Source organism: Myotis yumanensis, unplaced genomic scaffold (genome assembly GCF_028538775.1).
Source record: "Myotis yumanensis isolate MYYU_CA2020_CCGP unplaced genomic scaffold, mMyoYum1.0.hap1 SCAF_14, whole genome shotgun sequence".
Lineage (NCBI taxonomy): Eukaryota > Metazoa > Chordata > Mammalia > Chiroptera > Vespertilionidae > Myotis > Myotis yumanensis.
Window position 1 is genome coordinate 1,158,566 of NW_027223765.1, and position 27,301 is coordinate 1,185,866.

Below are 27,301 nucleotides of genomic sequence, written 5' to 3' on the forward strand. Positions count from 1 at the left end.
CGGGGTTCCCCGCGGCCCTTACGGGCCCCAGTCACAAGGTGAGGCCAGAACTGAGGGCAAAGGGGATGGGAGCCGGCCGGCTCTCCCATGAAATGGGCTAAAAATAGCTGGGACTCAGGAGAAGGTCCCGCTCAGGTTTCTCCCCGAGCTCGGCCTCCTGGGTTGCCACAGCCACCTCCCACCCACCGACCAGAGGCCAGAGGCCTGGCCAGGGGCCGCGCTGGCTGGAGCCTGTGCACCCCCGTCAGGGCAGGTACCAGAAGCAGCCAATGGCCCTGGCCGGTGTGGCTCAGTGGATAGAGCGTCCGCCTGTGGACTGAAGGGTCCTGGGTTCCATTCCAGCCAAGGGCACAGGCCAGGGTTTCGGGGCTCCATCCCCAGTGGGGGGCGAGCAGGAGGCAGCCGATCAATGATTCTCTTACATCATTGATGTTTCTCTCTCCCTTTCCCTTCCTCTCAGAAATCAATAAAAATATATCAACAACAAAAAAGCAACCAATGAGTGCATAAGTGGGACAACAAACTGATGTTTCTCTCTCTTCCTCTCTCTGAAATCAATACATTTTTAAGAAAGAGAGAGACAATAACCATTTTCTATAGAAGTTTATTCCCAAAACAGAGCGCGGCTTCACGGAACAATGTACACGGACAGGAAGAGGGGCCACGGGCTGAAGGGGGCGACCCCAGAGAGGGGCATCTACAGAGCCGAGGACATAGCAAGGACAGCCCCTCTCCCCACCACGGACCCCGCAACCCTGCAAGGGCGGGGGTCACTCTGGTCAGGAGGGCGGGGTCCTGGCCGGTGGGATTTGGCACCTGTCAGTCAAGTAGAGCGTTCGGTCTCCTGGGAAACTGCTCCCAAGAGCATCCGTGGAGGAGGGACTGTCTGCCCGCCCCGCCCCCAACCCTGCAAGACCCCCGTCCCCGGTGGTAAGAGGAGGCCTCCCGCTGCTGTCCTGCTGTCCGGCAGCACTCAGGGCTGACCTCTGGTGGGACAGCGGGGGTTACACCCTGCAGAGGGCCAGGGTCCTGCCAGGTGGCTCCTCCAGCCCCTCTCCCACGTTTGCTACCTCCCACTTGTAAACAAAGGGTAAAAAGTTCCAGTTGTAAACAAAAGGCCTAAAATGTTTTCAATCCTGACCTGTAAACGAAGGAACAAAATGCAGAAGTTCCCAGTTCCGGACACCAGACAAAGCAATAAAGACGGGAGTTTGTGAACAGGGTCCTAACAGTCACGTCTCCCAGCGGAAGGGCGTGGGGGCGGGAGGGAGCCACTCGCTCAGCCGGCCGCGGGCCGGGCGCTCCTGTAAACATGGGGGGTGGCACCTACACGGGGCATCGTCAGTCCCTTGGTTCTGATCCCTGGCTGTCCTCCCACCCAGCCCTCGGCATGAGTCCTGGCGGCCGAGCTGGGAATCGCGGGCACCAGACAGCTCTGCTCACAGCAGGGCGAGCGCCCTCTGCGGGACGGTGACGCGAGGCCTGCAGCCCTCTGGGAGGAGGGACCCGGCTCCCCGGCACCAGCAGCAGTCCTCGGTCATAAGGCAGTAACGGCAGGGGCTCCGCACCGTGAACACCCAAACCCACGGGGAGGGGCACGAGTGGGCCGTGAGGAGGCCAGGGGACCCTTGTTTCCAAGCCCCACCCCCAGTCTCAGGAGTTTGCATCCAAGAAAAAGCAAAGATCAGTTCTGTTCTCTGGGCCCTGGCGATGTTCAGATCCCCCTGGGGGGACGGGAGGATCTGCCCGGAGCCGCCCAGTTAAGAGGAGAGAAAAGAGCATCTAGTTTGCCGGGAACCCAACGGACTCTGCGCCTCTCCCTGGGCGCCCTCGCCTCCCAGCCCCGCCTCAGAACCCCGGGCAACAGAAAAGCTAAAAAATAACATACGCATATCTCTCTGGTTACAAAGATACAAAAGTATAAAAGTCCTCCCTCCGGTCCCAGGCCCCGCACACCTGTCAGCCCCACGCATGCGCACTCTCAGGAGGAGCATGCAGCTCAGCCCGCAGCCCCGGGGAGCGGGGGCCGCCTGGGGTCAGCCCGCCTCCAGGGGTCTCTTCGTCGGCGTTAGTCCGAATCCTCCTGCCCGCAGCTCCTCAGCTGCCGGCGGCCCCTCAGGAGTGGCCCTCACTTCTGGGGACTCTGGAGTGGAAGGGGGGGAGCCGTCAGCCAGGCGCCAGGCGGGCCACCTGCGTGTCTCCTCCAGGGCGTAGCGAGCACCCCCTGTGACAGACCCCAGGCTAACACTGGGCAGATCTGGTCTCAGAAATCTCCCCGTCTCACAGGGTCTGTTACTACAGGCACATTTTGCAGATAAGGAACTGAGGCTCAGAGGGGTCAAGTGTCACTCAAAGCCTGAACCCCTGCTCAGTCCCCCAGGCCCCTGCCCCCCACTAGACCCCACCGCGAGGCTGCAGGACCCCGATGGGGCCCACAGCCCCTCTGGTCCCCTCCCCCAGCATCCTCCCAGCGCCCTGGGCACCAGGACCCCAACTCCTTTGACCCGCTCACCTTCCTTCCTTCTCCCCCAACTCTGCTCAGATCCTGGGGGTCCTCCTTCCCCAAAGCCGCTCACCTTACAGACTCCACAGACCTGACTAGCTGTCCCTCCTCCTGAAAACGCAGCTCTCGCCCAAAAGTATAAAAGTCCTCCCTCCGGTCCCAGGCCCCGCACACCTGTCAGCCCCACGCATGCGCACTCTCAGGAGGAGCATGCAGCCCCGGGGAGCGGGGGCCGCCTGGGGCGGCCGGGGAGCTGCTGGTCCGAGTGCTGTCCTGACGCACCCAGGGGGCGGGCTCAACCCCTCAGGTCAACACATACCAGCGTCAACCAGTGGGCGCATGGAGAGGCGGAGCAAGCCACTGTCTGTCTGTCTGTCTGTCTGACTCTCTCTCAAAATCAATAGATTTAAAAAAACTTTTTTAAACAAATAAAACTCAACCCTCCTTTTGACTGCTAAGGCCTGGCAACTCCTGTTCCCCCACGGCCTCCCCGGCACCTGTGCATGCAGCTGCTCCGGTGTGTCCGCCGCCCCCACCCAGAGGCCCACGGCACTGGGATGCACCAGGTCCCAGCTCAGCGTCTGTGCACCCAGCCCCAGTGCCCTGGGCAGGAGGGACCTGACACTGGGTGAAGGGACGAGTGCGTTACCATTAGGGACTGTCCAGCTGGCGTGCAAGGACCCATATCCTGGCACCACTTCCCACCCCTGCTCTCCCACTGCCCCCGGCCCAGCCTCCTGCCTCCTCTGCGCGCCCCCCCCCCCCCCCCGCCCCGCCAGCTCAAGCCCCTTAGAAGGCAAGGCCCCTGTCCTTCCCTGTAGCCCAGAGGGAGCGGGGGGCGGGGGGGGGGGGTGCTGGCCCAAGCACAGCCACAAGCCCCCCCGCCCCCCCCCATCAATCACAGCCCCTCTCCCTGCGGGTTTCTGCCCCTGGCCCCTGGCTATGCTGAGCCCAGGTGCCCACGCTGTCACTGTCGCCCCACCCACACCCCATCTGTGGCAGACACAGGGCGCCCACAGAAGATGGTCTTGAGCAGATGGGGGTGTGCAGGGGCTGGACCCCACTTACTCCGAGTCGGGCGACAGCTCCGAGATGCTGTGGGATGTGGCCGAGCGCGGCGTGGAGGGCCCCAGCGCGGAGGCCGTGGCGGAAGGCGTGGCAGTGGTGTGGGGGCCGGAGGGCGAGCTTGAGGACTGCACGGAGGAGGAGAGGGCCGAGGAGTTGAAGGAGGCGAGGATAGAGGAGAGGATGTCCAGCTGCTCGGTGGAGGGGCCGCGGGCCGGGTCCTCCCGGACTCGGAGCAACTGTGGGGGTGGCCCCAGGCCTTCCCGCGAGGGGTGCCGGCTAGGCACCTGGTCCAGCCTCTCCCCTGAGTTCGAGATCCTGGACAGAGAGTCCAGGGGCCGGGATGGCAAGAGGGGGTCCCTTGAGAGCTGCCGCTGGGGAGACAGGGGCAGAGGCGGGGGCTGTGGGTCCCGGTCCCGGGCACTGCGGGGCGGGGGCAGCGTGCGCAGCCACTCGCAGGGCGCTCCCAGGTCCAGCGCATCCCGTGACCTGAAGCGGCCGGCGGCGCCGGGGCCGTCCCGGGGCGGCTGCCTCCGCGGCAGGGTGCTGCCCCGGTCCCTGGGCTCCGGGCGGCCGGGCACAGCAGCCAGGCGCTCCTGGGAGCCCGGCCGACTGAGGGCGCGCAGCAGAGGGCCCGGGGCCTCCTCCAGCCGCTCCCGGCTCAGCTGCCGCCGGAGGAGCAGGTCCAGCTGTTCTCGGGAGGAGTAGCGGCTGGCCGGCTGCGAGAGGCTGCCCGAGCCCCCGCCGGCACAGATGCGGCCGTAGGAAGCCGCCGGCACAGCGCGGTGGCCCAAGGTGGCTGCGCGGCACCAGGACAGCTCAGGGGTGCCTCGGGGCTGTGGCACCAGTGGGCACGGCAGCCGGTTCTTCAGGATGCCTGGGTGGGAACAGCGGGGGACAGGATGTGTAAAAGGGGGGCAGGGACTCCCCGGGTCTAGGGACATGGCAGCCTTGGGGTCCCTGTGACACAGGATTGGGGCAGAAACCCCTGGCAGAGGCGCAGAGGCAGCTTCTGGGAGTTCCAGAGGCAGCTGGACAGGCCAGCGGGGAGGCGGTCATCGCCTGGGCCAGGACGGGACAGCTCCCCCGTGCAGGGGTGGGGGCAGCCCCAGGTCCTGGTGATGCTGACAGGGTCAGAGGACAGAACCCCCTGGGCTGGGGCGGGGCACTCCGGGGGTCTCTGGGTGCAGAAGTCAGGGCAGGGAGCCCTTGTGGGGCGGGACCATCTCTCAGGACCCCTGTCCAGCAGGTGAGGGGCAGGAGCTCGAGGCCTGAGGCACAGGGGCTCCTGGGGCTCGCAGGACGCAGATGGGGTTGGGGGAGGACCCCTGGGCTGGGGCAGGAGGCCCTGGGGTTTCTGTGGTCCACACCAGGGCGGGGCAGGCAACGCGGGGTCCCTGAAGTACAGGCCCGGCCAAGGCTCGCACCTTTCCTCTGGCGCTGGGCCCGGCCCAGGGAGGTCTCGTCGCCGCTGGTCAGGGCCGTGTCCGGCGGGTTGTTGTTGGCCGCGTCCTTGCTGGTGTCCAGCCCCAGGCGCCTCTCGGAGCCCCAGGCCTGCAGAGCGCAGGGCGCAGCCTCACACTCGCCCAGGGCAGGCCAGTAGGACAGGAGGTCATTGCCGTCCACATCTGCAGAGCCAGGGCCGTGACAGGACCCGGTGGTTCATGACCCCTGTGGCCCCGACTCTGACCCCTGACCCCAACGGCCCCTAAAACCCTGGCTGTCCTGTGAGCACAGGTGCGAACGGGAGGCGGCTCTCAGAGGCCCATGAGCCTTCGGGCACTAATGCGCCCTCCCTCTCAGCTGGAGGCGGACAGAGACGGGGGACCTGATGCTGAGAGAGGAGCCCCCACCCCAGGGAAGCCCAGCGGCTGGAGGGGTGGCGTGTCCCCTAGAACACCCTGACCTGCTCTCCGGCCACCGCTGTGCGGGCCTCCAGCCACGGAACACGCCGGAGGCCGGAGGGGAGAGGAGCGCCAGCCCAGCAGGTCGGGCCCAGGAGTCCTCGGGGCAGGAGGGTCCCTGGGTCCCACCCAAGTGGGACGGGGTGTCCTGGTCACCCGGGGGTCGGGGGGCCCCGTCACCTTTGGGGTGGCTGAGGAGCCTCTCGCTCTGGGCGGCCCGGCAGAGCGGACGCTGGAAGCGCCCCCGGGGCCGGCCGTTGTCCTCGCTCTCGGAGGACGGGATGGACAGACTCCTCTCCTCCTCCAAGGACAGGTCGCTGTCAGAGTCGGAGTCTGCACCTGGGGAGGGAGGTCAGGGGTGGGAGGCCCAGCGTTGTTGTGGGGAAAGGAGGGACGTGGGAGCCCTGGGGTGGCTCCTGCAGGAAGGAAGGGGCTGGGGACCTGGGGCCTGAGAGAGGGTGAGGGGCGGAGGGGCAGAGGGCTGGGCCTTGTTAGGAGACAGGGCTGGGGGCTGGGTGCTGGGTGCCTCCTGGGGTGGTGACCTGGGGAGCTGGCGGCCGCAGCCGAGACTCCCAATTTGGGACAGAAGAGAGGGGAGGTGGGGAGAGATGTGTCCCCCTCCTCCCCGCCCGGGCCCCCACCTCCGCCGGCGTCTCGATGGAACATGGCCACGTCCAGGTCTGTGGGGCCGGCGTGAGCCTGGAGGCTGTGGTCAGTGTGGTCTGCAGCCGAGCCGTGTCGGACCAGGACGCTGTCCCTGGAAATGCACCCCGCCCCCCCCCCCCCGTTAAAGAGGGGTGATGGGCGCCCTGGAGGCTGGGCATCTGCGTGCCGTGGATGGCTCCCAGGGCACCAGGGTGAGGCAGGAGGCCTCGGAATGGAGGCGCCACAGAGGCCCAGGGGGCCCGGCTGGGCCCGGCAGCGCCCACCCCGGGAACGCAGGCTGGTGGGAGCTGTGTCCCTCCGCTCACCTGAGGCAGCCCCGGCCCCGCTGGCTGTCCTGGTCCTGGGCCCGGCCGGAGCGGGCGCTGCTCACGGAGGAGACGGTGGAGGCGCCCAGGGTGATGCGGATGAGGCCGCTCTCCTCGAAGAGGGCCGTGTTATTGTAGACCCCAGGCCCCTGGGGGGAGACAGGGGTGAGCCCACCGAGAGAAGCCTCAAACCCTGGCCTCCCGGCCCTGAGGGCCTCCTACCGTCCCCGGCGCGGGCCTGGCCTCCTCGGGCACCGGCTTCCTGCGCAGACAGGCAGGCGCCCAGGCGGCCCGGGCGTCGGCGTCCAGGACACAGAAGAGCAGCAGCACGGCCAGGCCCTGGGGCACGAGGGTTGGAGACATCAGTGAGGGAGGAGGCCTCGGGCCAGCCAGGGCGTCAGCCAAGGTCCACGGGACACGAGGGACGAGTCGGGGAAGGTCAGTGTGGCCAGGAGGCAGGCGGCCAGGAGCCCCGGTGTGAGTGAAGGTCAGTCCAGGCCAGCACCCGCCTGCTGCCAATGCCCGCCCAGGGGCGGCCCTGAACCTCCGTCAGGCCCGGTGACAGGGCCACCAGCCTTACCTGGAGCCCGCAGAGCCCGGCGTGGAGGTAGTGGAAGGCCAGGACGCTGTGGTTGACTGCCAGGAGCCCGAAGAGCCAGGAGGCGCTGACCAGGAGCAGGAGCAGGAAGGAGCTCCGAAGGGTCCTGCGCAGAAGCGTGGAGGGACACGGGACACACGGAGTCACACGGAGTCACACGGGGCTCGTGGAGGGACACGGGACACACGGAGTCACACAGGGCTCGTGGAGGGACACGGGACACACGGAGTCACACAGGGCTCGTGGAGGGACACGGGACACACAGAGTCACACGGGGCTCGTGGAGGGACACACGGAGTCACACGGGGCTCGTGGAGGGACACGGGACACACAGAGTCACACAGGGCTCGTGGAGGGACACGGGACACACAGAGTGACACGGGGCTCGTGGAGGGACACACGGAGTCACACGGGGCTCGTGGAGGGACACACGGAGTCACACAGGGCTCGTGGAGGGACACGGGACACACAGAGTCACACGGGGCTCGTGGAGGGACACGGGACACACAGAGTCACACGGGGCTCGTGGAGGGACACATGAGAGGCAGCACGGGGCCAGGCAGGGGACACCTGGGGACACGGGAGGAGGGAAATTCACACAAGAACGTGGGGTGTCAGGAAGACGCTGGGGGATATGAGGGGCCAGGAGGGGACATGGGGAACCACGCAGGAAGCGGCATGAGAGAAAACAGGGAAGAACATGGGCGGGAACCCACGGGCAGGAGGCCCAGTGAGCCACCGGGCCAGGCAGACTCTGGGGAGGCAGCAGGGCCAGAGCACGTGTGCGGTTAGAGTGTGTTGCGGGCACCAGAGTGTGTTACGGGCAGGCGGCTTCCCTCCCCCCCAGAACCTGGAGCCCAGCCTGCACCGGGACTGTCCCGGGACCCCAGGCCCCAAGCAGGAGGGCGAGACCCCCGGGCCCCCAGGCAGCCAACTCACAGCGCAGATGTCTTCTTGGCCTCCCTCTGCCCGGAGGCGCAGGGCGCGCGGGCAGCCAGGAGAAACATGGTCCCGCTCATCTGGACCCACCGCCGGACATGGGCACCCGGGCAAGGCCGAGAGAGACAGAGACGGTGAGAGACAGAGAGAAACCACGATTCACGGGGGGACAGACCCAGAGAAACACACATGGTACAGAGATCAGAGACAGAGACAGGGAGGCAGAGGGGACTGAGAGGTGGAGAGACAGGGGGGCAGAGGCGGGGAGCGCGGGGGGCGTGAGGGAGGGGGCGGGCAGCCATCTCCGACCCCCGCCTCCATCTCCAGGCCAGCTGCATGGGGACCAGAGGGCCGAGCCAGGAAGCCTGCAGACTGCCACCTGGCGCCCCTCCCTGGCGCCCTCACCTGCTGCTGCCCCACCCCCAGCGGAGCACACAGGTGGCACCGAGCGCAGAGCACTCACCACAATGACAAGGACGACAGGGCCTGCAAAGCTCCAGACGAGGGGCTCGTGGACCGAGATCCAGCAGAAGTCGGGGTTCCCGTAGCCCTCAGGGTCCAGGCCGACGGCAAGGCCTGGGGGGGGCGGGGCAGGATGGAAGGGGCGTGTTTTAGAGCCGCTGAGCCTCCAAGGACGGGAGAGGCCAGGATGGCGAGCAGAGCAGGTCCTCCCAGAGCAGGTGGCATGGGGGCTGAGGTTGGGGTCACGACTGGGATTGGGGGCAGGGGCAGGCCCTGTGATGGACAGAGGTCAGGGGTCACCGCCTGTACGGGCCGGTGGGCAGGGCGCTCACCCAGCAGCACAGCAGGCACGCCCCAGCCCAGGGCGTGGTAGAAGCGCATGGCGCCGCGGTCCACGTTGCGGGGCTCGACCTGAACGCGGTAGAGGTGCAGCCCCTGCACCAGGAGCCACGCGAAGGTGCTGAGGAAGAAGTAGTGCAGGAGGATGGCCACCGCGGTGCACGCCAGCTGGAGGCAGGGCGGGCGTCAGGATGCTCCGGCCCCGCCTGCCTCACGCCCACCCGCCCACCCGCCGCGGACCCCTACACCACAGCACCTGCCCGGGACCCTGCCCCACACCCCGGCCTGGCTGGAGCAGCCCGACCTCTGACCCTGAGCTCTGGCCCTGGGCCTTCCTGGCCCGGCCGAGGTCACCGGGACTCAGGTCCCCTGACCCTGCACCTGGTTGTGGGTCCTGTGGATCCCCAGCAGGAAGAGGAGCTCGGCCACCCCCAGGGCGGCCGCCACGTTGGCATGGATCCTCCGTGTGTTGGACTTGAGGCTGCGCAGGCTCAGCAGGAGGGCGGCGGTCAGCAGCAGCGCGGCCACCGACATGGCCACGGCCACGTGCGTGAACACAGCCAGCAGCTCCAGGTCGCCCTCCAGCCGCTGTGGGGACAGGGGTGGCCGTTGGGGTGCTGCGACCCCTGCCCTTTGACCCTCCCACATCCTCGGGGCCCTGAACACAGTTGCACCTCACGGGGGGAGGCGTCCATGAGGACCCCGAAGGTGCCCGTCCGGCTGCAGCGACACCGTGCGTGGGACCCGTTCCTGGACACCAGCTCGCAGTCCCGCGCCGTCCACACTCCGTGCTGGTCCGCCCTGCGGCCACGGGCAGTGAGACCACCAGCGGCTCTGAGGAGGGCCCGTCGCCGGGCAGGGGTGAGGGAGGGCAGGAGGGGCCCAGGGTGTCTGGCGTTGGGGAGCAGCATTCCTCGGGGGGCTGGGTGAACAGGGGCGTGAGTGGGGGCCCCAGGGGCAGGCCGGCCTCCCAGGGGCTAACAGGGGCCCCGGGGCTTCCCGCACGGAGGTCCTCACGGGCCAGGCGGGTCCCACTGCACACAGATGGCCTTGCTGCGGTTCGCCGTCTGCAGCAGGCGGAACTCCAGGCTGATGGGGGCCTCCAGGACGCCACGCAGGAAGCTGCGTCCGTGGAAGACAGCCACGCTGACCACCGGGGAGTTCATGACGGGGTGCTGGGGGAGCCTGAGGAGACACCGCGTGGGCTTGAGCACCACGGACCGCCCCGGCCCTGGCTGCCCGCCTCCGGGTCCTCAGGCCACTCATCAGGGCTGCGCCCCCTCGGGAAGCCCCCAGTAGGACGCTGTTCTGAGACCCCTTCAACCTCTGCCGGGGTCACGGTTCCCCAAAATGGCAGGTTCTCTCCAGCCGGGCTCCCCAGCGGCCTGTCTGCTGGCCTCTCAGCCAGGCTGCCTGATGCCCTGGCTCCCGCCCTCCGCCTTGACCATCCCACCAACACCCCACAACACACTGCGGAACCAGGCAGGTGGACCCGGCCCCGCGCTGTGCCGAGGAGCAGCCGTGACCAGGAACCTGCTCACTTGCCCACCAAAACGGGGCTGGGGGGGCCGGGCTGGGCAGAAGCTGCAGGAAGCTCAGGGTGAGGGGCCTGGCATCGCTCCCCCCACCCCCGTACCTGGCGCCCCGGCGCTCGGCCTGGAACTGGGCGGGGAGCAGCCCCCCCAGCGTGCGGTAGACCAGGAGGGTAACGATGGAGGCCCCCGGCTCGGGCTCGGGCTCCAGCGCAGGTGGCGGGGGGGCTGCGCGCGCAGAGCTAGAGTTTTCCACGCTGCCGCCTGTGGGCAGAACTGCCAGGGGAAGGGGAGGGGCCCCTGTCAGTGACCCCGCCTGAGCACCCACAAACCAGCTCTCAACCCCACCCTGCATCCAGCGTGGGCCTTCCCTCCCTGTGGGTCCAGACCTAGCCTTGAGGGAACATGGGCCCCAGGGTCAGGCCTGGGAAGGTTGGAGGCGGCAGGAGCTGGCGAGGCGAGTGCTGTGGCCAGGGGTGGGGGGAGGGCTGGTGAGGGAGTCTCTCCCAGGGGACCTGGCAGGGGGTATGTGGGGTCCGGCTTGGGGAAGCGGGACCCAGCCCAGGGGTCACCCCGGGCCCTCACCGTCATGTGGGGACAGCCGTGGGGACTGGGAAGGCAGCAACACATGGGTGTGAGGGTCCCAGGCATCTTGACCACGGAACAGGTTGCTATGGTAACGAGGGTAGCGACGGGTGCCCCGGGACGGACTGGGGTGCTCCATGCGGTCGATGCTGAGCACTGCCCAGGAGGAAGGGGGTGAGGCCGTCAAGGGTCCCTCCCCAGGCTGGGGTCCCGCTCCTTCCTGCCCACACCCAGAGCCTCCCTGCTACCAGCGGAGCCCAGCCCTGCTGAGGGTGGCAGCCAGCCTCCGGCCACGAACGCTGGCATCGCAGCGCCCGGCCCTCAGACCCGGTCCTCGCCCTTCTGCAGCCCCTGCCCGCCCCCCACCACATACTGATGTTGGGCGTCACCAGCCCCACAGGATTCAGGTACGTGAGCTCCATGTTCCTGGCAAGCGTGGCCGCGTACTCCTCCAGGTGCCGCACCAGCCCCGCGCTGCCGGGGGACCCCCCGGGCGCCCGCCGCCCCAGCGCCGCCCACAGGTCCCCCGTCTCCGGGGCGAGCAGCGCCGAGCCTGCCCACAGCAGATTCTGGGAGGAGGGAGGAGAGCGGGCTCAGCCAGGACAGGCTGCGTGAGGGCAGGGCGGGCGGAGGGGTCTGGCCAGGGCTCAGGGGGCCCCAGCAGGCAGGGGGTGGGTCTGGGTCTGGGGGCCGGGGAGGAGGGAGCTCAGGGCCTTCCCTTCCCCAGGGCCAGGAGGGCCTGAGCGGGGACCCGGGGCTCAGCGTCCAGGGCCAGCGATCGGGGGAGAGCACAGGGCACAGCCCACCTCGTTGAAGCGGGCGTCCTGAGTGGCCGTCAGCCCAAAGCCCTGCTGGTGGCTCTCAGAGGCCAGCAGGTGGGCCAGCAGGCGGGCAGCGACGCGGACATCTTGGCTAAAGTAGTGGTCAGCGTGGCCGGTCACCTCCCGCAGCCTCTGAGCCAGCTTCTTGGCCTCCACAGTGTCCAGTGCTGTCCTGTTCAGCTCCAGGCCATCCAACTGCCGGACAAAGATGGGGTCCGAGGTCACTGGGTCCCTCAGGCCTTTCTCAAAAGCCTCACAGGGTTTGGCCAGATTAAAGGGCACCCAGGGAAGGCCCGGGCCAGGGACGGGCACCCAGGGAAGGCCCGGGCCAGGGACGGGCACCCAGGGAAGGCCCGGGCCAGGGACGGGCACCCAGGGAAGGCCCGGGCCAGGGACGGGCACCCAGGGAAGGCCCGGGCCAGGGACGGGCACCCAGGGAAGGCCCGGGCCAGGGACGGGCACCCAGGGAAGGCCCGGGCCAGGGACGGGCACCCAGGGAAGGCCCGGGCCAGGGACGGGCACCCAGGGAAGGCCTGGGCCAGGGACGGGCATGGTGTCTGGGCCGAGGGACGGGCACCCAGGGACGGGCACCCAGGGACGGGCGTGGGGTCTGGGCCGACCACAGGCCTGGGGAGACTGGGGCCAGGGCCGGGCAGGTGTTGAGTGCAGGGCAGGGGCTGGTGGTCTCACCAGCAGCGTGAGCTCGCGAAAGGCAGGGGAGGTGCAGTTGAAGAGGTCAGGCTCCAGCCAGCCCTGGTCCTCGTCACAGAGCCGCACGGCAGCACCTGGGGGCAGGCGAGCCCTGGTCAGGCCTGGGGCCGGGGCACCTTCCCGAGGAGGTGGCCACGCACCTTCTCCCACCTCAGAGGAAGCTCTGAGTCAGAGACTAGAGAACTGGCCGTCAGACCCTGGATGGAGCAGCCCAGCCCCAGCCCAGGCAGCCCCCAGCTGCTGCCAGCCAATCCTGAGGGTCTGGCCATTCTGAACCACCAGCGATAAAAGGGAGCACGAGGGCAGGCTGTGCACACGTCCACATGCACACACACACGCACACACAGGCCAGGAAAGGTTCCCAGGCATGAGGCCCAGGGCACACACACATGCGCACGCACACGCCCCAATGCTCCTATCTGCACACACACGTGTGGGGACCAGGACAAGCACACACACACACACACACACACAGGCCAGATTCTCCAGAACTTTGTGACCAAACTGGTGGGGGTAGAAGCTTCCACGCAGGTTTTAACTGCCCGGGATGGCTGCTGCCGTCTCTCCTTGTCCATGAGCCGGGGCGGGGGCTGGACCACGAGGGAGCTTGCAGCCATCAGCGAAAGGGACCCTAACCTTACACAGGGTCCTCTCCCCCCAAGACAGACTCACAGACACGTGCGCAGGCACAGAAAGACACACACACGTGCATGCACACGGATGATCTCTGTCCAGCCACTGCAGGGACCTCAGGCAGGGAGGAAGGTTTGGGGGAGACCTCAGGCCGTGGGGAGGAGCCTGTAGGAGCCTCGAAGGCGGAGTCACCTTTCGAGAACTCAGGCAGCAGGGACACAGGTTCCTGCAGGGACCTCAGGACCTGAGGAGGTGGGAGGGGCAGCCAGAGTCTCCAGGCGTGGGGAGTGTGGGGAGGGTCTCTGAGGACCAAGGCAGCAGAGAAGGGGCCCCGGGACCCCAGCAATCAGGAGTAGCTTTCAGAGGCCTCAGGCAGTGGGAGGGGCCTGCAGGGGCTTCAGGCAGCAGGGGGATCTGCGAAAGCTTTGGCAGTGGGGGGGGCAGCGCACCTGAGCAAACACGTACCCCTTACCTGCACCCCGCAATCCTGCCCAGAAGCCAGGAGAAACAGACGGAGGCTCAGTGAGGTGGGGGAGGGACACGGAACCCCTAGGAGGTAGTGATGGGCCTGCCTGGACCCTCCCCCTCCCACCTCTGCAGGAACCAGGCCGCCTGTCTCAGGAAGAGAGGGCTACAGCAGGCCAAGGACAGGCCCACCCCACCCTCAGCAATGCACCTGCTCCGAGGTACTCACCCAGGGCCCCCCGGGGACAGGGCACTGAGGCCAGAATGCCAAACTTGGTCTGGGGCCACCACACACCAGATCGCAGCGACTTGGGGCAGGCATCGTACAGCACTAAGGAGACAGGAGGCACTGAGCCAGGGGCCAGGGGCAGGGGCGAGGGACAGCCACTCCCACGGCCCCTCCACCACCCAGCCCGGCTCACAGCCCGCCCCTCCCCGGCTGGCCCAGCAGACTCGGTGGCAGGTCACCCAAGCACTTGGGCGAAAGCCTGCTCACCTCGGCAGCCGCTGGCCGTCACCTCGGCGAAAGGGCTGTCACAGCCGTTGCACTGGCGGCCGAGGGCGCCCGGGCGGCAGGGGCACTGCCCGCTGTGGGGGGCACAGGAGCGCGAGGTGGAGCCCACAGGGTAGCAGTCACACGGCAGGCAGGCGTCACTGCCCCGGGGGCGGTAGTGGAACTCCTGGTGGAGAAGGGGTCAGGGCCTGAGGTCAGAGGTCAACGCTTGCTTGGGGAAGAAGAACCAAGGACGAAGGGTCAAGAGAACAGTGCTCACAGGCCAGAAGGAAGCCGGGCCTCAAGTGAAACTTAAGGGAGGGGTCAGATGTCAAGGACAAAGGACGGCACTTAGGTCACAGGACGGGTAAAGGGTCAGGGCCTGAGTCAGGGGGCAGAGGTCAGCAAGCTGGAAGAATCACAAATCATGGCTAGGGAAGAGTTCCAAGGCCAGGGGTCAGGGGCCAGGGCCCCGGCACACCTTGCAGTGGCACCGCCCGTCAGTCTTGTTGCAGTTGGGGTCGAAGCCCTTGTGAACGTCACAGTTGCAGGGCCCGCAGGTCGGGCTCCCCCACCAGCCTCGTGGGCATTGCTGGTCCATCCTGGGGGTGCACAGCCGGGTGAGATGCCCCCTGATCTCTCAGCGCCCTCCTAACCCCCCCAGGTCCTCCCTGATCTCGGCCCCTGGCCCCCTACCTGTGCTCACAGTGCTGCCCGAAATAGCCATCCACACAGTCACAGGTGTAGCCGTGGGGGGCCCCTGGGAGATGCCGGCAAGACCCCTGGTTCTGACAGGGGTTCAGGAAGCAGGCGTCCACACAGCCCGGGCCATAGTAACCTGCAGGTCGGGTCAGAGAGCTCAGGACACTGACCACAGGGCACGGGAGGGAGCGGCGCCGTCCTCGGCCTCCTCCTCCCCCTCAGGCTCTCCGGGTCCCCGAGTCTTCATCAGCCCCCAAATCACGCCCCCGCCCGGGCCCTACCTGGCCAGCACGTGCAGGAAAAGGTCTGCCAGAGGTCGTGGCAGTCCGCGTGGGGCGGGCACGGCCCAGACGCACAGGCGCTGTCCACAACACAGCCAGGTTCCACGTTCACTCGCTGCGCGGGGGTGTGCAGGGCTGGGGACCCCAAAGGCGTGGAGCCGAGCCACACCCCCTGTGGACACAGCTGGCCTGATGACCCCTGACATGCAGCTCCCGACCCGACCCCATGTCCCTAATTCAGCCCAGGGGCCCCCAGTGTGCTGCCCCTGACACTGACCTCTAAGGGCCCGTGACCATTGGAGCTGGACTCTCGCCTCCAGCAGCACAGAAAGGCTCGACTTGTCTGTGGCTCAGCCCCCCGCCCCAGGTGAATGCAGCTGTTCAGGTCCCCAGGCCCTGCTCTCCCCACTCACCCCGAGGCCCAGGTCCCCCCCTGCTGACCCCACCTGGACACAGCCGACCAGCCCCGGAGGAGCCTCCTCTTCGCTGCTGGCAGGCAGGCCTCCCACATGCAGTCGCTTCACTTTCAGGCCCTGCAGCTCACTCCCCACCGCCATAGTGTCCTGGGGGAGGGGGCAGTCAGCTCTGGGGAGGGAGAGGACCCCTACCCTACCCCCCAAGTCCGTCTTGGCCTTGTCCTAGCCCTGCACACCATGCTCTGCTCCTTTGTGCCAGGGGGAAGGTCTGGGAACAGCTGCTCTCGAGTATGGGGGCCTGCCGGAGCATGGGGGATGGGTCAGGAAGGGTTCACCTGGGCTCAGCCCTGGCTGGTGTGACTCAGTGAATAGAGAATCGGCCTGTGGACTGAAGGGTCCCATTTGATTCCGGTCAGGGCACATGCCCGGGTTGTGGGCTCGATCCCCAGTAGGGGGCGTGCAGGAGGCAGCCAATCAATGATTCATCACTAATGTTTCTCTCTCTCTCTACCTCTCCCCTCTCTGAAATCAATAAAAATATATTTTTGAAAAAGAGCTGGGCTCAGATAGGCCCTTTCTCCTGGACCAGAACAGACCCTGAAATCCCACGATTTGAGCTGAGAGATGGGGCCGGCGATTAGAAGGGTTTTCCAGAGTCCGGCAAAGTGCTGACTACCCAAGACCGGGCCAGAAATCTGGGAGCCCCCCTGCCATGAGGGCTGCGGGTGGGCTCGGAGCAGGACAGGAGGGGCGGGCGGCGGGGAACATCCACTGCGTGCAGGAGAGGGAGCGGAGAGGAGCTGGACTAGAGGCGGGATCAACTGGTTGGCAGGCTGAGAATGGACGACTGCAGGGTCAGAGGTCAGACCTGGAAGAGGCTAAAGTCCAGCGAGACCATGAGGACATGGTGGCCCCGCCGGCCACCTGGCTCCTCCTGCAGTTCCAGCCGGAGGTCGTGCCACCTGCCGTCACTGACCATCACCTGGTCCAGGAGGAGGCGGGCAGCACGGCCCGAGCCCCGGGTCACCGTCAGGGACAGCAACCCCCGATCCAACTGTGGGGAGAGAGGCACATACCTGGGTTAGGAACCCCCGTTTGGCCGGGGCTGGGAGTGTCGGGAGGTGAGGCCAGGGTGCTCAGAGGTCAAGAATACCAAAGGGTAGAACAGCGGGAGCAAGGCTACATCTGGCACACAGGCCCTGCGCCCAGGGCCACTATGTGCCCAGAAGTGGGTGAAGGAGCAGAGGTCAGGCCAGGGGTCGCTGAGTGGGGCGGCCACACAGATGCCCTGCGCCTGAGGAGGATGCCCTGGTAGGAAAGAGGGTCGGGGGCTAGGGGTCAGGGGTCAGGGGCCAGGGCAGGGTCAAGGAGGGACAGTCCACCTGGCAGAGAAGAATGCGGCCTGATCAGGCCCAAACTCAACTGACGTGCTGCTGGCGGCCTCGGAGGTGGAGAGCGGAAGGTGTAGGGAGGGGCCGGGGGACAGACGCACCTGGCAGAGGAGCGTGCTGTGCGGCCCGGCCTGCACTTGCATCAGGACCCCCTGCGCCGCCCGCGTCCGGAAGGCCAGTCCCAGGTACCACGGCACAGACACGACCACGTCATTCCCGAAGTCCCATCTCAGGGTGCTGTTGCCTCGGAAACGGTGGGGCTGGGCCATGGCTGCGGAGACGGAAGGGGCAAGGTCACCGGCCCCCCCTCAGGAGCGGAGCCGGCCCTGCAGGCCCCCGGCCCCAGCCGCCCACTCACTGAGCCGACAGTCTCGGCCGCCGAAGCCCACGGGACAGTCGCAGCTGAAGCCCCCCCAGCGCTCTGCGCAGCGGCCGTGGTTCTGGCATGGGTTCGAGTCACAGAAGTGGAGCTTGGCCTGGCAGCCTGGGGAGGAAGGCACGGGGAGCGTGTGAGACGAGAGCCCAGCGCGGGCAGGACCTGGGGTCCACAGGGACCGCGCGTGGCCACGACCTCAGCCCCAGGTCCCCGCGGGGTGGACCTGGATGGAGGCGGGCCTGTGCAGATGCCCGTGCAGGCCCGTTGTAGAAGCTACCGAGGCCGGCCACCAGAGGAGACCGTGAGCAGGGGGGAGTCACTCTCGCGGCCCCGCCCCACCCGAGGACAGGGACTGCCTACCTGCCACGGTGCCGTTGTTCGCCACGAAGGCCGCCATGTCCACTTGGCGGCCATCAATGCGCAGGTCCCGCATGCAGCCGACGAAGTCCTTGTGGGACACGGGGAAGTTCTCGGGGAGGTTGGGGACACCCCCCAGGAGCAGAGGGCCTGTCAGGTCCAGGGACCTGGGGGTCAGGGGTCCAGGTCATTGGTGGGACTGGAGCCAGGGTAGGGTTGCTCCTGGGGGGGTCATAGGAGGTGTGGGGGTAGGACTTAGAGGGCGAGGTCACTGAGGAGGCCTGGCTGGGGGGCCGCTGGGCCTTACTTCAGGTGGGGGTGCAGAGGAGCTCATGATGGGCAGAGTCTGGGGGAAGGGGGGAGAGCGGGCTGAGGGTCAGGATGAGAGAGCGAGGCAGGCGGTGTCTGGGGTGGCGGACGGAGAAGAGGTGAGGTGGGGTCTCAGGGTCCTTGTGGAGAGCGGAAAGCTGGTGGTCTGGGGAAGGGTGGGGAGCTTGGTGGGCGGGAGTGAGAAGGGGATGTGTGACGGGCTGGGGGGCTTTGCCCCCAGAGGGCACGGGGAGCAGGGCGGGGCCTCACTTCTTGGAGCTGGTTTGCGTGCCGGCAGCCGCGCACGAGTAGTTTCCAATCTCAGCTCCAAACTGCAGAGCCACGGCCACGTCACAGTCATCCACGCTCAGCACGGCCACCTTGTCCTTGGAGGGCCCCTGAGCAGCCCCCAGGGCATCTGTCCGGGGCTAGAGACCCAGGCACACTGCTCAGCGGGACCCCCAGGGGGACCCCCGAGGGGCAGGACTTGGCATCCCGGCTCCCCCACGCCCAGGCCGAGGGGATGCCCACCTTGTTGTAGTATCTCAGGTGCACCGTGTGCCACTGCCCGTCACTCAGGCCCCCTGGAACTGTGGGGCTGACCACCGTGCTGGACTCACCTGTTGGGATGATGCGAGTGGAGGTTGACCCCCCCAGTCATGTAGGCACAGCCACCCCCAGGGGGACCCTGTTGCATCAGATCAGCCCATACACTGGTGACCACACTGGTGCGCGGGAGTGCCGGGGGCGGACAGCAGCACACACCTCGGAGCCGGACTCTTCCCCGGAACCAGGTTCTCACCGCTGTCTGTGGCCACGGAGGCGGGTGTGCAGCTACCTCAGGGGGTTGGGGGCTGCACTGGCCCCCACACACGTGCACCCCCGCCCACACACCCCCTGGGGCACCCACCTGTGGAGTAGGTGAGCCGCACTTGCCCAGCCACGATCTCCAAGGCCAGGAAGTCGTGCTTCTCGTTCAGACGCCCGTTGTAGAAGAGCAGCCCGCTGGGCTGCACTGTTGCAAACCTGGGTGGGGGTGGGCAGGGGGAGTCACAGGCCGCACACTCCTCGCACCCACCATCCCTGCGACAAGAAGGCTGGCGGGGAGGGAGCCCAGGCCGGGGTAGGAGGAAGCGATGAGAGAGGGGGCGCTGCAGAGTGACCGCCCAGGCAGGGCGGCGGGGAGGGGCGGCAGGAATCGGAGGCGGGGTCGGGCAGGAGGAGGGACGCGTGGAGGCCGCAGGGGTGCGGGGCGGGCACCTACGAGAGGGACAGCGTGAGGTGGAAGCGCTGCCGCAGGCCCCGGAACATGACAAACGAACTGGGCGGGAAGGAGCGAGCCGACACCTCGCAGCGCGGGCCCTCGAAGGCGCCGCCCGCCGGGCACTGGCAGCGGAACCCGCCGTAGGGCCCGTCCGCGCAGGTGCCCCCGTTGCGGCAGACGCCGGGCACGCAGCGTCCGGCCTCCGTATCCAGCTCGCAGTCCTCTCCTGCGGGTGGAGCCGCGGTCACCACCATGCCAGGCCCCTCGGCCCCCGAGGCTCAGGGCTCCCAGGCGGGTTTCAACGCCTCGGAAGGGTCCGGCGCTTAAGTGTCACGCCCCCGTCTGGCCCGCCCACCTAACCACGCCCAGCCAGTGGCCCCGCCTATCCAGACTCTAACCACGCCCCAGTCTGGTCCCGCCCACCCCTAACCACGCCCAGTTCGAGTCTAGCCCCGCCCCCGATGACCACGCCCAGTCCGGTTCTAGCTACGCCCTCGATCTGGCCCCGCCCCCGATGACCACGCCCCGTGGTCCCGCCCCACCCACTACAACGGACGCTCACAGCCCCGCCTCCGGAGTGGCCACGCCTCCTTCACAGCCTCAGCCCCGACCGAGGCCTTGGGTCCTGGGGGCCCTGGACTCTCCCAGGACCAGGCTCTCCAGCTCTGGTCCCACCGCGCCCGCCCGTGCCGGTTCCTTCATCCCCGTCCTCCCTGCACTGTGGTGCCGCCCTCGCGCTCTGCCTGAGGCTCCCGGGCCGGCCGGCCCCGGCCCCGCGGGCGGGCTCACCCGTGAAGCGCGGGCGGCAGACGCACGTGTAGCCGCCCTCCCGCCGCGCGCAGGCGCCGCCGTTGCGGCAGGGGTTGGAGTAGCAGAGGTCGAGCTCGGTCTCGCAGAAGTCTCCGGTGAAGCCGAGCGGGCAGCGGCAGCGCAGGCCGGCGATGGGCTGGATGGGGCGGAAGAGCGTGGAGGCCGAGGCCAGGAAGGGCGCGGACGAGTCGAAGCGCAGCACCGACACGCACTTCATGTAGTTCTCGCAGGGCTCGCGCAGGCACACGTTGTCGTCGAAGGGCAGCACGTCGAGCAGCGAGCGGGCGGTGAGCGCCGCGCGGCGCACGTACAGCTGCTCCTGCAGCTCCTCGGAGCTGAACCAGGGCCCCGCGGCGCCCGCCCCCGCCCCGCGCGGCGCCAGCGCCGAGAAGCTCACGTTGAGCACGGCGCCCCCCACGTCCGTGTCGTTCTGGATGTTGAAGATGAAGACGTCCTCCGCGGGCGTGGCGAGCACCGCGGCCACGCCTTCCAGGAAGTGGCCCAGCAGCGGGGACAGGAAGCGCTCCTGCCACATGTTCTCGAGGCGCACGGTCAGGCTGTTGGCCAGCAGCTCCTCCGTGATGATGGCCACGCGCAGCACGCACTGCGCCGTCACGCTGTGCAGCCCGTCTGCGGGCGGGGGAGGGGCAGGGTCAGCAGCGGCCCTCCCCGGGACACGGGGGGCTCGGGCCAGTGACGGCCCAGGGCGCTGGCCCTCGAGTCAGCAGGCTGACCCTGCCAAGGGACTCGTGACCACTGTGGCCCTGGTGCACCCAGCTCTCTGTGCCAAGGGGTCAGCAAGTTGCTGCTTCCTCTCCCCTCCAACACAAGGAGGGGCCTGGGCCAGGGACCAACCAGCAACCCCTCCCCACCCAGTGCCCAGAGGTCGGCAAGCCACTCCTCCAACAGAACACGAGAGAGTCGAAGTGCAACTCACCCTTGCCCAAGTTATCCTAGCCAGCAGGCCACCCCACTCAGGACACTGACCACCCATCCTCCCCACCCCCAGCACTGCAGAACCAGCAAGACACCCTCCAAAACACAGAGGCTTCTAGTCAGGGGTCACCCATCCCTATCTCTGTCAGCAACTGCTTTCCCCTGGCCCAGGCCCTGTAACCACTAAACCCATCCCCTCAGGTCAGTCAGCTCCCTCGCACCAGGAGGGTCGTGCACCCCAACCTCTCCCACCCTCAGCGAGTTGCCATCACCCCAGACCCGGGTCCTTCGATCTCAGTGGCCCCCCCGAGAATTAGGATGAGGGGCTTATATGCCTGTCCCCAGACCGTGGCACACGATGGGCGGTCGGTGAGGGCTGGTGGTTGGTGCGTAAGCTGAGTGCCACGTGGAGGTGGCACCTGCTTCGGCAGGGCCAGGAACCAGGCCCCGCACTGGGGAGCGAACACCAGTACCGTCTGTCTCCGGCCTCCGCAGCCTCCAGAGCAGGGTGACCAGAGCCCCCCCACGGCAGCTCCCCAGGAGGGGCTCTGTGACACCCGCTGTGCAGGCAGGAAGGAGGCAGGTGGGCCTCTGCGTGTTTTCCCAAAGGGCAGGGCCTGCTCAGTCCCTTGGATAGTAGCCAGGCCAATGCGGCCCCCTCTGCCCGAAGCTGCCAGAGTACGCTGCTGTTTGTGACCACTAAACCACTGGCTCCCCTCTCCCGCACGGAGGGGTGAGGGGCAGAGTGGACCCAAAGGAACCCATCTTCTGAACAGGGGTGTGGTGCGGGCTGACCGGCCTCTGCTGGCTTTTCTGTGACCTCCAGACCATTCACCCAGGACCTCCAGCCTTTGGAGGGAGGGGGCGATCCCTGGGGTAGTAGACAGCTCATAGTCTTTTTTTTTTTCTGTAGAGACTTCCCAAGAGCCTAAGCAGGGACTGTATGAACCTAACCTGTGAGGCCTATGGCAGATCCCGGGCGGTGCAGGGACTCTTAGACGGCGTGGAGATCCCTCTTTGGTTTGAGGTGCCCTGTGGAGCCCCGGAGGCCCGGACAAGTCATTTGCCTGCCCCCACCCCTTACCTGTGACGGTCACCAACATGGAGGCCACCAGCGGGCGGTTGTTGTCCAGCTTGCGGCTGAGCCGAAGCTCCCCGCTGGTCTGGTTGACCACCAGCAGCTGCAACTCATTGCCGCGCTCAAAGGAGTAGAAGAGGTGGTCGGAGACGTCGGGGTCGTGCGCTGGGATGCGCCCGATGACGCCGGAGGGGAAGGTGTCCGAGCGGTTGGACACGTAGTTGTTGAAGAGGATCTGGAAGTTGTTGAGCACAGGGCTGTTGTCGTTCTGGTCGACGAGGCGGATGTGCACGGTGGCTCGGCTGACCAGCGGGGCGGACGTGGCCTGCACCACGATCACATACTCCTGGCGAGCCTCGTAGTCCAGGTCGATGAGCGCCGTCAGCTCTCCGGAGAAGATGTCCATCTGGAACAGCTCGGGGATGTTCCCCTCCACGATCTGGTACATGATGTGCGCATTGGGGCCCTCGTCGGGGTCCGCCGCAGTGATCTGGGCCACCACCGAACCCACAATGCTGTTCTCCTTCACCCGGACCTCGAACTCCTCGGCGGGGAAGACGGGGGCGTTGTCGTTCACGTCCTGCACGGTCACCTGGATGCTGACCGGAGTCCGAAGCGGAGGCACACCTCGGTCCACAGCGTAGGCCGTCAGCTCGTACACTGGCCTGGCCTCCCGATCCAGCCGCCTCACCGAGCGGACGATGCCCGAGGTGGGCTCGATGGTAAAATCCCCATCCCCATCTTCCCCGTTCTGGAAAGTGTACTGGACCCGGCCGTTGGCATGAGCGTCCCGATCAGTGGCTGAGATCTGCAGGACGCTGGTGAAAGGCGGGGCATCCTCCGAGACCAGCCCCGTGTAGTGGGGGGCCACAAACTGGGGGGCGTTATCGTTCACGTCATTGACCATCACCTCCACGTAGGTGGTGTCCGCCTTCTGTGGGATGCCGTTGTCTCGTGCGGTGATGGCCAGCGTGTAGGTCACCTGGTCCTCGTAGTCCAGCGGGGCCTGCAGCGTGATGGCCCCCGAGTCGGCGTCGATGCGGAACTGGGGCAGGTGGTCCTCCAGCAGGTAGGTGATGCGTGCGTTCTCACCCACGTCATCGTCCGAGGCGCTGATGACCACCACGGTGCTGCCCACGGGCCGGTCCTCGTTCACGCTCACGGAGTAGTGGGCGCTCTGGAAGACAGGCCGGTGGGTGTTGGCGTCGGTGATGTTGACGTGCACGTAGCAGTGGTCATGCAGGGCCCGGTCAGAGGCGGTGAGCACCAGCTTGAAGTAGCGCTCCTGCTTGTAGTCCAGGGGCAGGGCCAGCGTCACCAGCCCCGCCCCGCCCTGGGTGCTGATGGCAAAGCGGTTGCGGGTGTTGCCGCCTGTGATCTGGTAGCTGATGGCGCTGTTGGCATCCCGGTCCACAGCGGTCACGCTGACCACACTGGTGCCCACGGCGGCATCCTCATTCAGCCGCAGGTGGTACTCCTTGGTGGTGAACTCGGGCCGGTTGTCATTCACGTCCAGCACAGTCACCGTGACGCTGGCTGAGGAGGACAGAGGGGGTGAGCCATGGTCTCGGGCCTCCACGCCGAAGAAGTAATGCTCCACAGACTCGCGGTCCAGGGGGCCGCTCACAGAGACCCAGCCGGTCGCGCTGTTGATGACGAAGGGCGTGTCGGGGGCCACCCCGGTCAGCGAGTACTCCAGCCTGGCATTCTCCCCGTGGTCTGCATCCACCGCCTGGATGTGGATGACCGAGTGGCCCAGGGGCGCGTTTTCCAAGACGGACACCTGGAAGGGCGTGCTGACAAATATAGGCGCGTGGTCATTGATGTCCACCACCTGGATGCTGGCCAGGCCCGTGTTGTTGGACAGCGGGGGCCGGCCGGCGTCCTGCGCCCGGATGCGCAGAGCGTACTCGCGTTCGGCCTCAAAATCCAGCGGGGCCACCACCTGGATCTCCCCCGTGAGGCTGTCGATGGCGAAGTGGCCGCGGCTGTTGCCGCTGATGATGTTGTAGTGCACCAGGCCGTTGGCGTCCTTATCGCGGTCCGTGGCCGTGACACGCAGCACCACCGTGTGGGGGCGCACGTCCTCGCGCACCTGAGCCACGTACCGCTTCTCGCTGAACTGCGGCGCGTTGTCGTTTTCATCCAAGACGGTGATGTGCACACGCACGGTGGCCGAGCGCGGCCCCGGCTCCTGGCCCTGGTCGCTGGCCTCCACGACCAGCTCGTAGCTCTCCATGTGCTCCCGGTCCACGCGGCCGCTGGTGCTAATGAGGCCCGAGCGCGGGTCGATCTCAAAGGCGGCGGCGGCGGCGGCGGCGGCGGCGGCGGCGCGCGGAGCGAGCGGCTCCACGAAGCGGTAACGCAGGTTGGCGTTCGGGGGCGCGTCGCCGTCGGTGGCTCGCAACTGCAGGATGGGGTAGCCCTCCTCCACGTTCTCGCGCAGCGTCTCCCGGTACTGCGACTGCTCAAACACCGGCGCGTGATCGTTGCGGTCGGCCACCGTCACCGCCACCATGGTGGTGGCCGAGAGGCGCGGCGAGCCGTGGTCCTGCGCCGTCACGCGCAGGTAGTGGCGCTCCATGCTCTCGCGGTCCAGCGCGGCCTCAGTGCGGATGAGGCCGCTCTGCGGGTCGATGCTGAACAGCTCCAGCGAGCGGCTGTTCATGAGCGCAGCCAGCGAGTACACCAGGCGCCCCGCCTCGCCCGCGTCCGGGTCCTGCGCCGCCACGCGCAACACCGCGGTGCCCGCCGCCTGGTTCTCGGGCACGAGCGCCTGGTAGTTGTACTGCGGGAACTGCGGGTGGCGGTTGGCGGCGCGGCGGGGGCGGACCCGGCTCGCCAGGGGTGTCCTCCAGGGGCCGGGCGGGGCCGGGACCCCCGGGCGCAGCGGGAGGAAGCGGCGGCGGAAGAGGCCGCGGGGGCGCATGCGCTCGGGCGCCGGCCCGGGAGCTGTCCGGTCACCGCGCGGTGCTGAACCCGGCGCGGGAGCTGTCCTGGCCGCGCGCGGTGCTGAAGCCAGGCCCGCGCCAGACCCCGCGGCCCCGGGAGGACAGTCCGCCCGGGAGATCGTCCTCTGGGCTCGAGGGCTCAGGGTTCTCTCGCTTTGGCCCCTGCGCCCCGGCACCCACAATTCCCCGCAGCATCGCGTGGTTCCCACTTTTTGGGGGGCGCTTCTCCCAGCATTTCTCTGGGGCCGAACCAGAAGGTCCGAAGGGAAGGGCAAGCTGTTCTCTGGGGCCGGGACCCCTGGGGACGGAGCCTCTGGCGACAAACTGTCTCTTCGTGAGGGTCCCGTCCGTCCGCAGGCGGGAACCTCCGGGCGCCGGCATAACGGAGACCCCGGGCCCTGGCCGGCCCCCCGCCCGCGGCTCCCGGGTGCCTGGCCCCTGTATTCCGCCCCCAGCCCCGCATCCGGTTGCCCGGGGGACCCTCGGCCACTCTGGGCGCTTGGCTTCCCCCCTCGGATCCCCACGAAGACAGGCTCCCCAACTCCCAGGCCAGGCTCCCCGTCCTCCCGGGCCCCGGGAGGCTCGGGACAAAGAGCTAAGGCCCCGCCACCGACCCGAGCCCCGGGCTCCCGGGCAGCAGCCGCCTCCGCGCCCCAGCCGCGGCCCCCGGCGCCCCCCAGCTCCTCCCGGCTGAGAGGGAACAAAGAGAGGAGCAGGAGCGGGAGCAGCGCGGCCGTCGGCCCCCTGAGGCCCCACCGCGGCGGCCGCCTCTCCATCGCCCCCCGCCTCCCCACACGGCCTCCACCGTCCCCCGCCCTGGTCCGGGCCTGGGGCCCGCCCCGCCGCTCGGGCCCCCTCCCGGGCCCCCGCCGCCGCCCCGGCCCCGCGCCGCTCGGCCTGTCGCTCCGCGCCCCCCGCCGCCCCGCTCGGGCCACCATCTACTCCGCGGCCGGAGCCCCTGTGGAGTGCGGCCCCGGCCTCGGCCGCCCCCACCGCAGCATCCCGGGCGCCGCCGCCGCCTCCCGCCGCTCCAACATGGCTCCCGGCCGCCGCGATGGTTCGTTCCGCCTCCGCCCGAAACCTCGGACCCGGTGGTACAGGCCGTGGCGCATGGCAGCTCCGATCGCCGACGCCTGTGCCGCCATCTTTACTGAGGGCAACGCCGAGGCGCTGCCCGCAGTGCTGATCGGGCGCGGGGGGCGGCCTCGGCGGATGCACCCTCCTCGCTCGCGGGCTCCGCCCTCGCCCGCCTCCCTCCTGAGGGCGAGGTCCCAGCTCCGTCTCCCACCCTTTCTTCTTCTTTTTTTCAAATTTAACTTTATCCCATCCCATCTTCCGCCGACCGGCCTCTGGTCCCCCTTCCTGAGCCCCAGTTCCGAAGCTCGTTCCGGATTTCGGTGAGAATGTGGGGCACAGTGAGCGTCCTCAGGACCATGGGGCGGGGCGGGGGGCGATGGGGGGAGCAGCTGGGCACCAGCAGCCCGAACAATAGCTTTAACTCTTCCATCAGCGAGATTTAAATCATGAAACGTCGCGACTGTCCACCTCCTTGTGTGGAGCGGGAACGGGAGGTGACCTGCCCTGCCCGGCCTTGACAGCCCCCCGCAGCCTCCGGCGCTGGGGGATCCCCCACCAGAGGCTGCGCCCCTCTCTCCAGGGCACGGACCCCAGTGCTCCGGGATGCCCCGTGGAGCCCGGCGTGGCCCCGCGGCTGCGGGCCCGGCTCCTCCGCTGAGACCGGTCCTTTAACCCCTGACGGGACTAACGGAAGCTCAATCCTCTTCCCGCCGTGCAACCCAGCTCTCCTCCGCCGGGCCCCTCCGGGCGCCAGCCGTTACCGTCCGGCCAATGGGCAGGCACAGCGAATAGACATCACAGGACCGCGGGGGGGGGTGGACGCCGAGCGCCCCGATCAGAAAGTCACCGTCTCTTGGGCACAATGTGAGGCTCTGCCCGCGGCGGGACGCATCGTCCGGGCACAGGGCGCTCCGAGGGCCCCAGCGGAGCCGGGAAGACACTCGGGAGCCGCTCCACCAAGGGGCCTGCAAGGGCAGCAGCGACCACGGCCTGCGGCGCCCGGTGCAAAGGGCGTGGGCGTCCCAGGACTGCGGCGGGGGTCGCTCTGGGGCCCAGGACACCCAGGGGGGCGGCTCCTGCTTGGACCCAGCGGAGAACCCCGGCCTAAGGCCTCTTGCCCTACCAAACGGTAACTATGACATCACCACCAACCAATCAGACGGCGCGCTCGTTGGCCTCTCGACTCCTTCGTTTCCGGGAGGTGGGTTCCCGGGGTTCCACCTCCCGAACCCCTCACCTGGCTGGGCCCGGAGGCGGGTGAGCTCCAGCGGTGCTTGGCCCGTCTCTGCACCTGGGGACCCCCTGCGGCCGGAGCTTCGCCGGATGCAGGTC

General features: G+C 68.0%; 1 protein-coding gene across 3 annotated transcripts; it reads right to left on the reverse strand.

The window, feature by feature from the left end:
* Positions 1–588: 588 nt before the first annotated feature.
* Positions 589–25,668, reverse strand: CELSR3 (cadherin EGF LAG seven-pass G-type receptor 3). Of its 3 annotated transcripts, XM_070391210.1 has the most exons (36): positions 21,948–25,668; positions 19,907–20,557; positions 19,118–19,343; positions 18,764–18,879; positions 18,385–18,473; positions 18,124–18,281; positions 17,548–17,711; positions 17,170–17,295; positions 16,913–17,082; positions 16,289–16,474; positions 15,451–15,567; positions 15,005–15,176; positions 14,718–14,859; positions 14,503–14,623; positions 14,025–14,208; positions 13,758–13,859; positions 13,536–13,550; positions 12,410–12,504; positions 11,705–11,914; positions 11,272–11,467; positions 10,899–11,054; positions 10,418–10,589; positions 9,799–9,966; positions 9,456–9,582; positions 9,163–9,369; positions 8,775–8,949; positions 8,444–8,556; positions 7,981–8,060; positions 7,024–7,147; positions 6,666–6,782; positions 6,444–6,592; positions 6,114–6,229; positions 5,653–5,811; positions 4,996–5,196; positions 3,572–4,445; positions 589–2,143 (listed from the first exon to the last, which is right to left on the reverse strand). In XM_070391210.1, the coding sequence occupies exons 1-36, from the start codon at positions 25,666–25,668 to the stop codon at positions 2,116–2,118; spliced, it is 9,927 nt and encodes a 3,308-aa protein (XP_070247311.1). In that variant the 3' UTR covers positions 589–2,115. The 3 variants fall into 3 exon arrangements, with proteins under 3 accessions (XP_070247311.1, XP_070247312.1, XP_070247313.1); XM_070391211.1 differs by lacking the exons at positions 589–2,143; positions 3,572–4,445; positions 4,996–5,196; ... (2 more) ...; positions 6,444–6,592; positions 6,666–6,782 and having other exon boundaries at positions 7,100–7,611; XM_070391212.1 differs by lacking the exons at positions 589–2,143; positions 3,572–4,445; positions 4,996–5,196; ... (2 more) ...; positions 6,444–6,592; positions 6,666–6,782 and having other exon boundaries at positions 7,100–7,666.
* Positions 25,669–27,301: the final 1,633 nt, after the last annotated feature.

Bases quoted from the DNA above. Each gene is read 5' to 3' on its own strand.
- CELSR3 (XM_070391210.1), bottom strand. From the start codon at position 25,668: ATGGAGAGGCGGCCGCCGCGGTGGGGCCTCAGGGGGCCGACGGCCGCG. The intron at 17,296-17,547 runs GTAGGCAGTCCC...CTTCCTCCCCAG, and splicing joins GAACAACGGCACCGTGGCAG to GCTGCCAGGCCAAGCTCCAC. The intron at 9,583-9,798 runs GTGAGGACCTCC...CCGTGGCCGCAG, and splicing joins CAGTGGGACCCGCCTGGCCC to GGCGGACCAGCACGGAGTGT.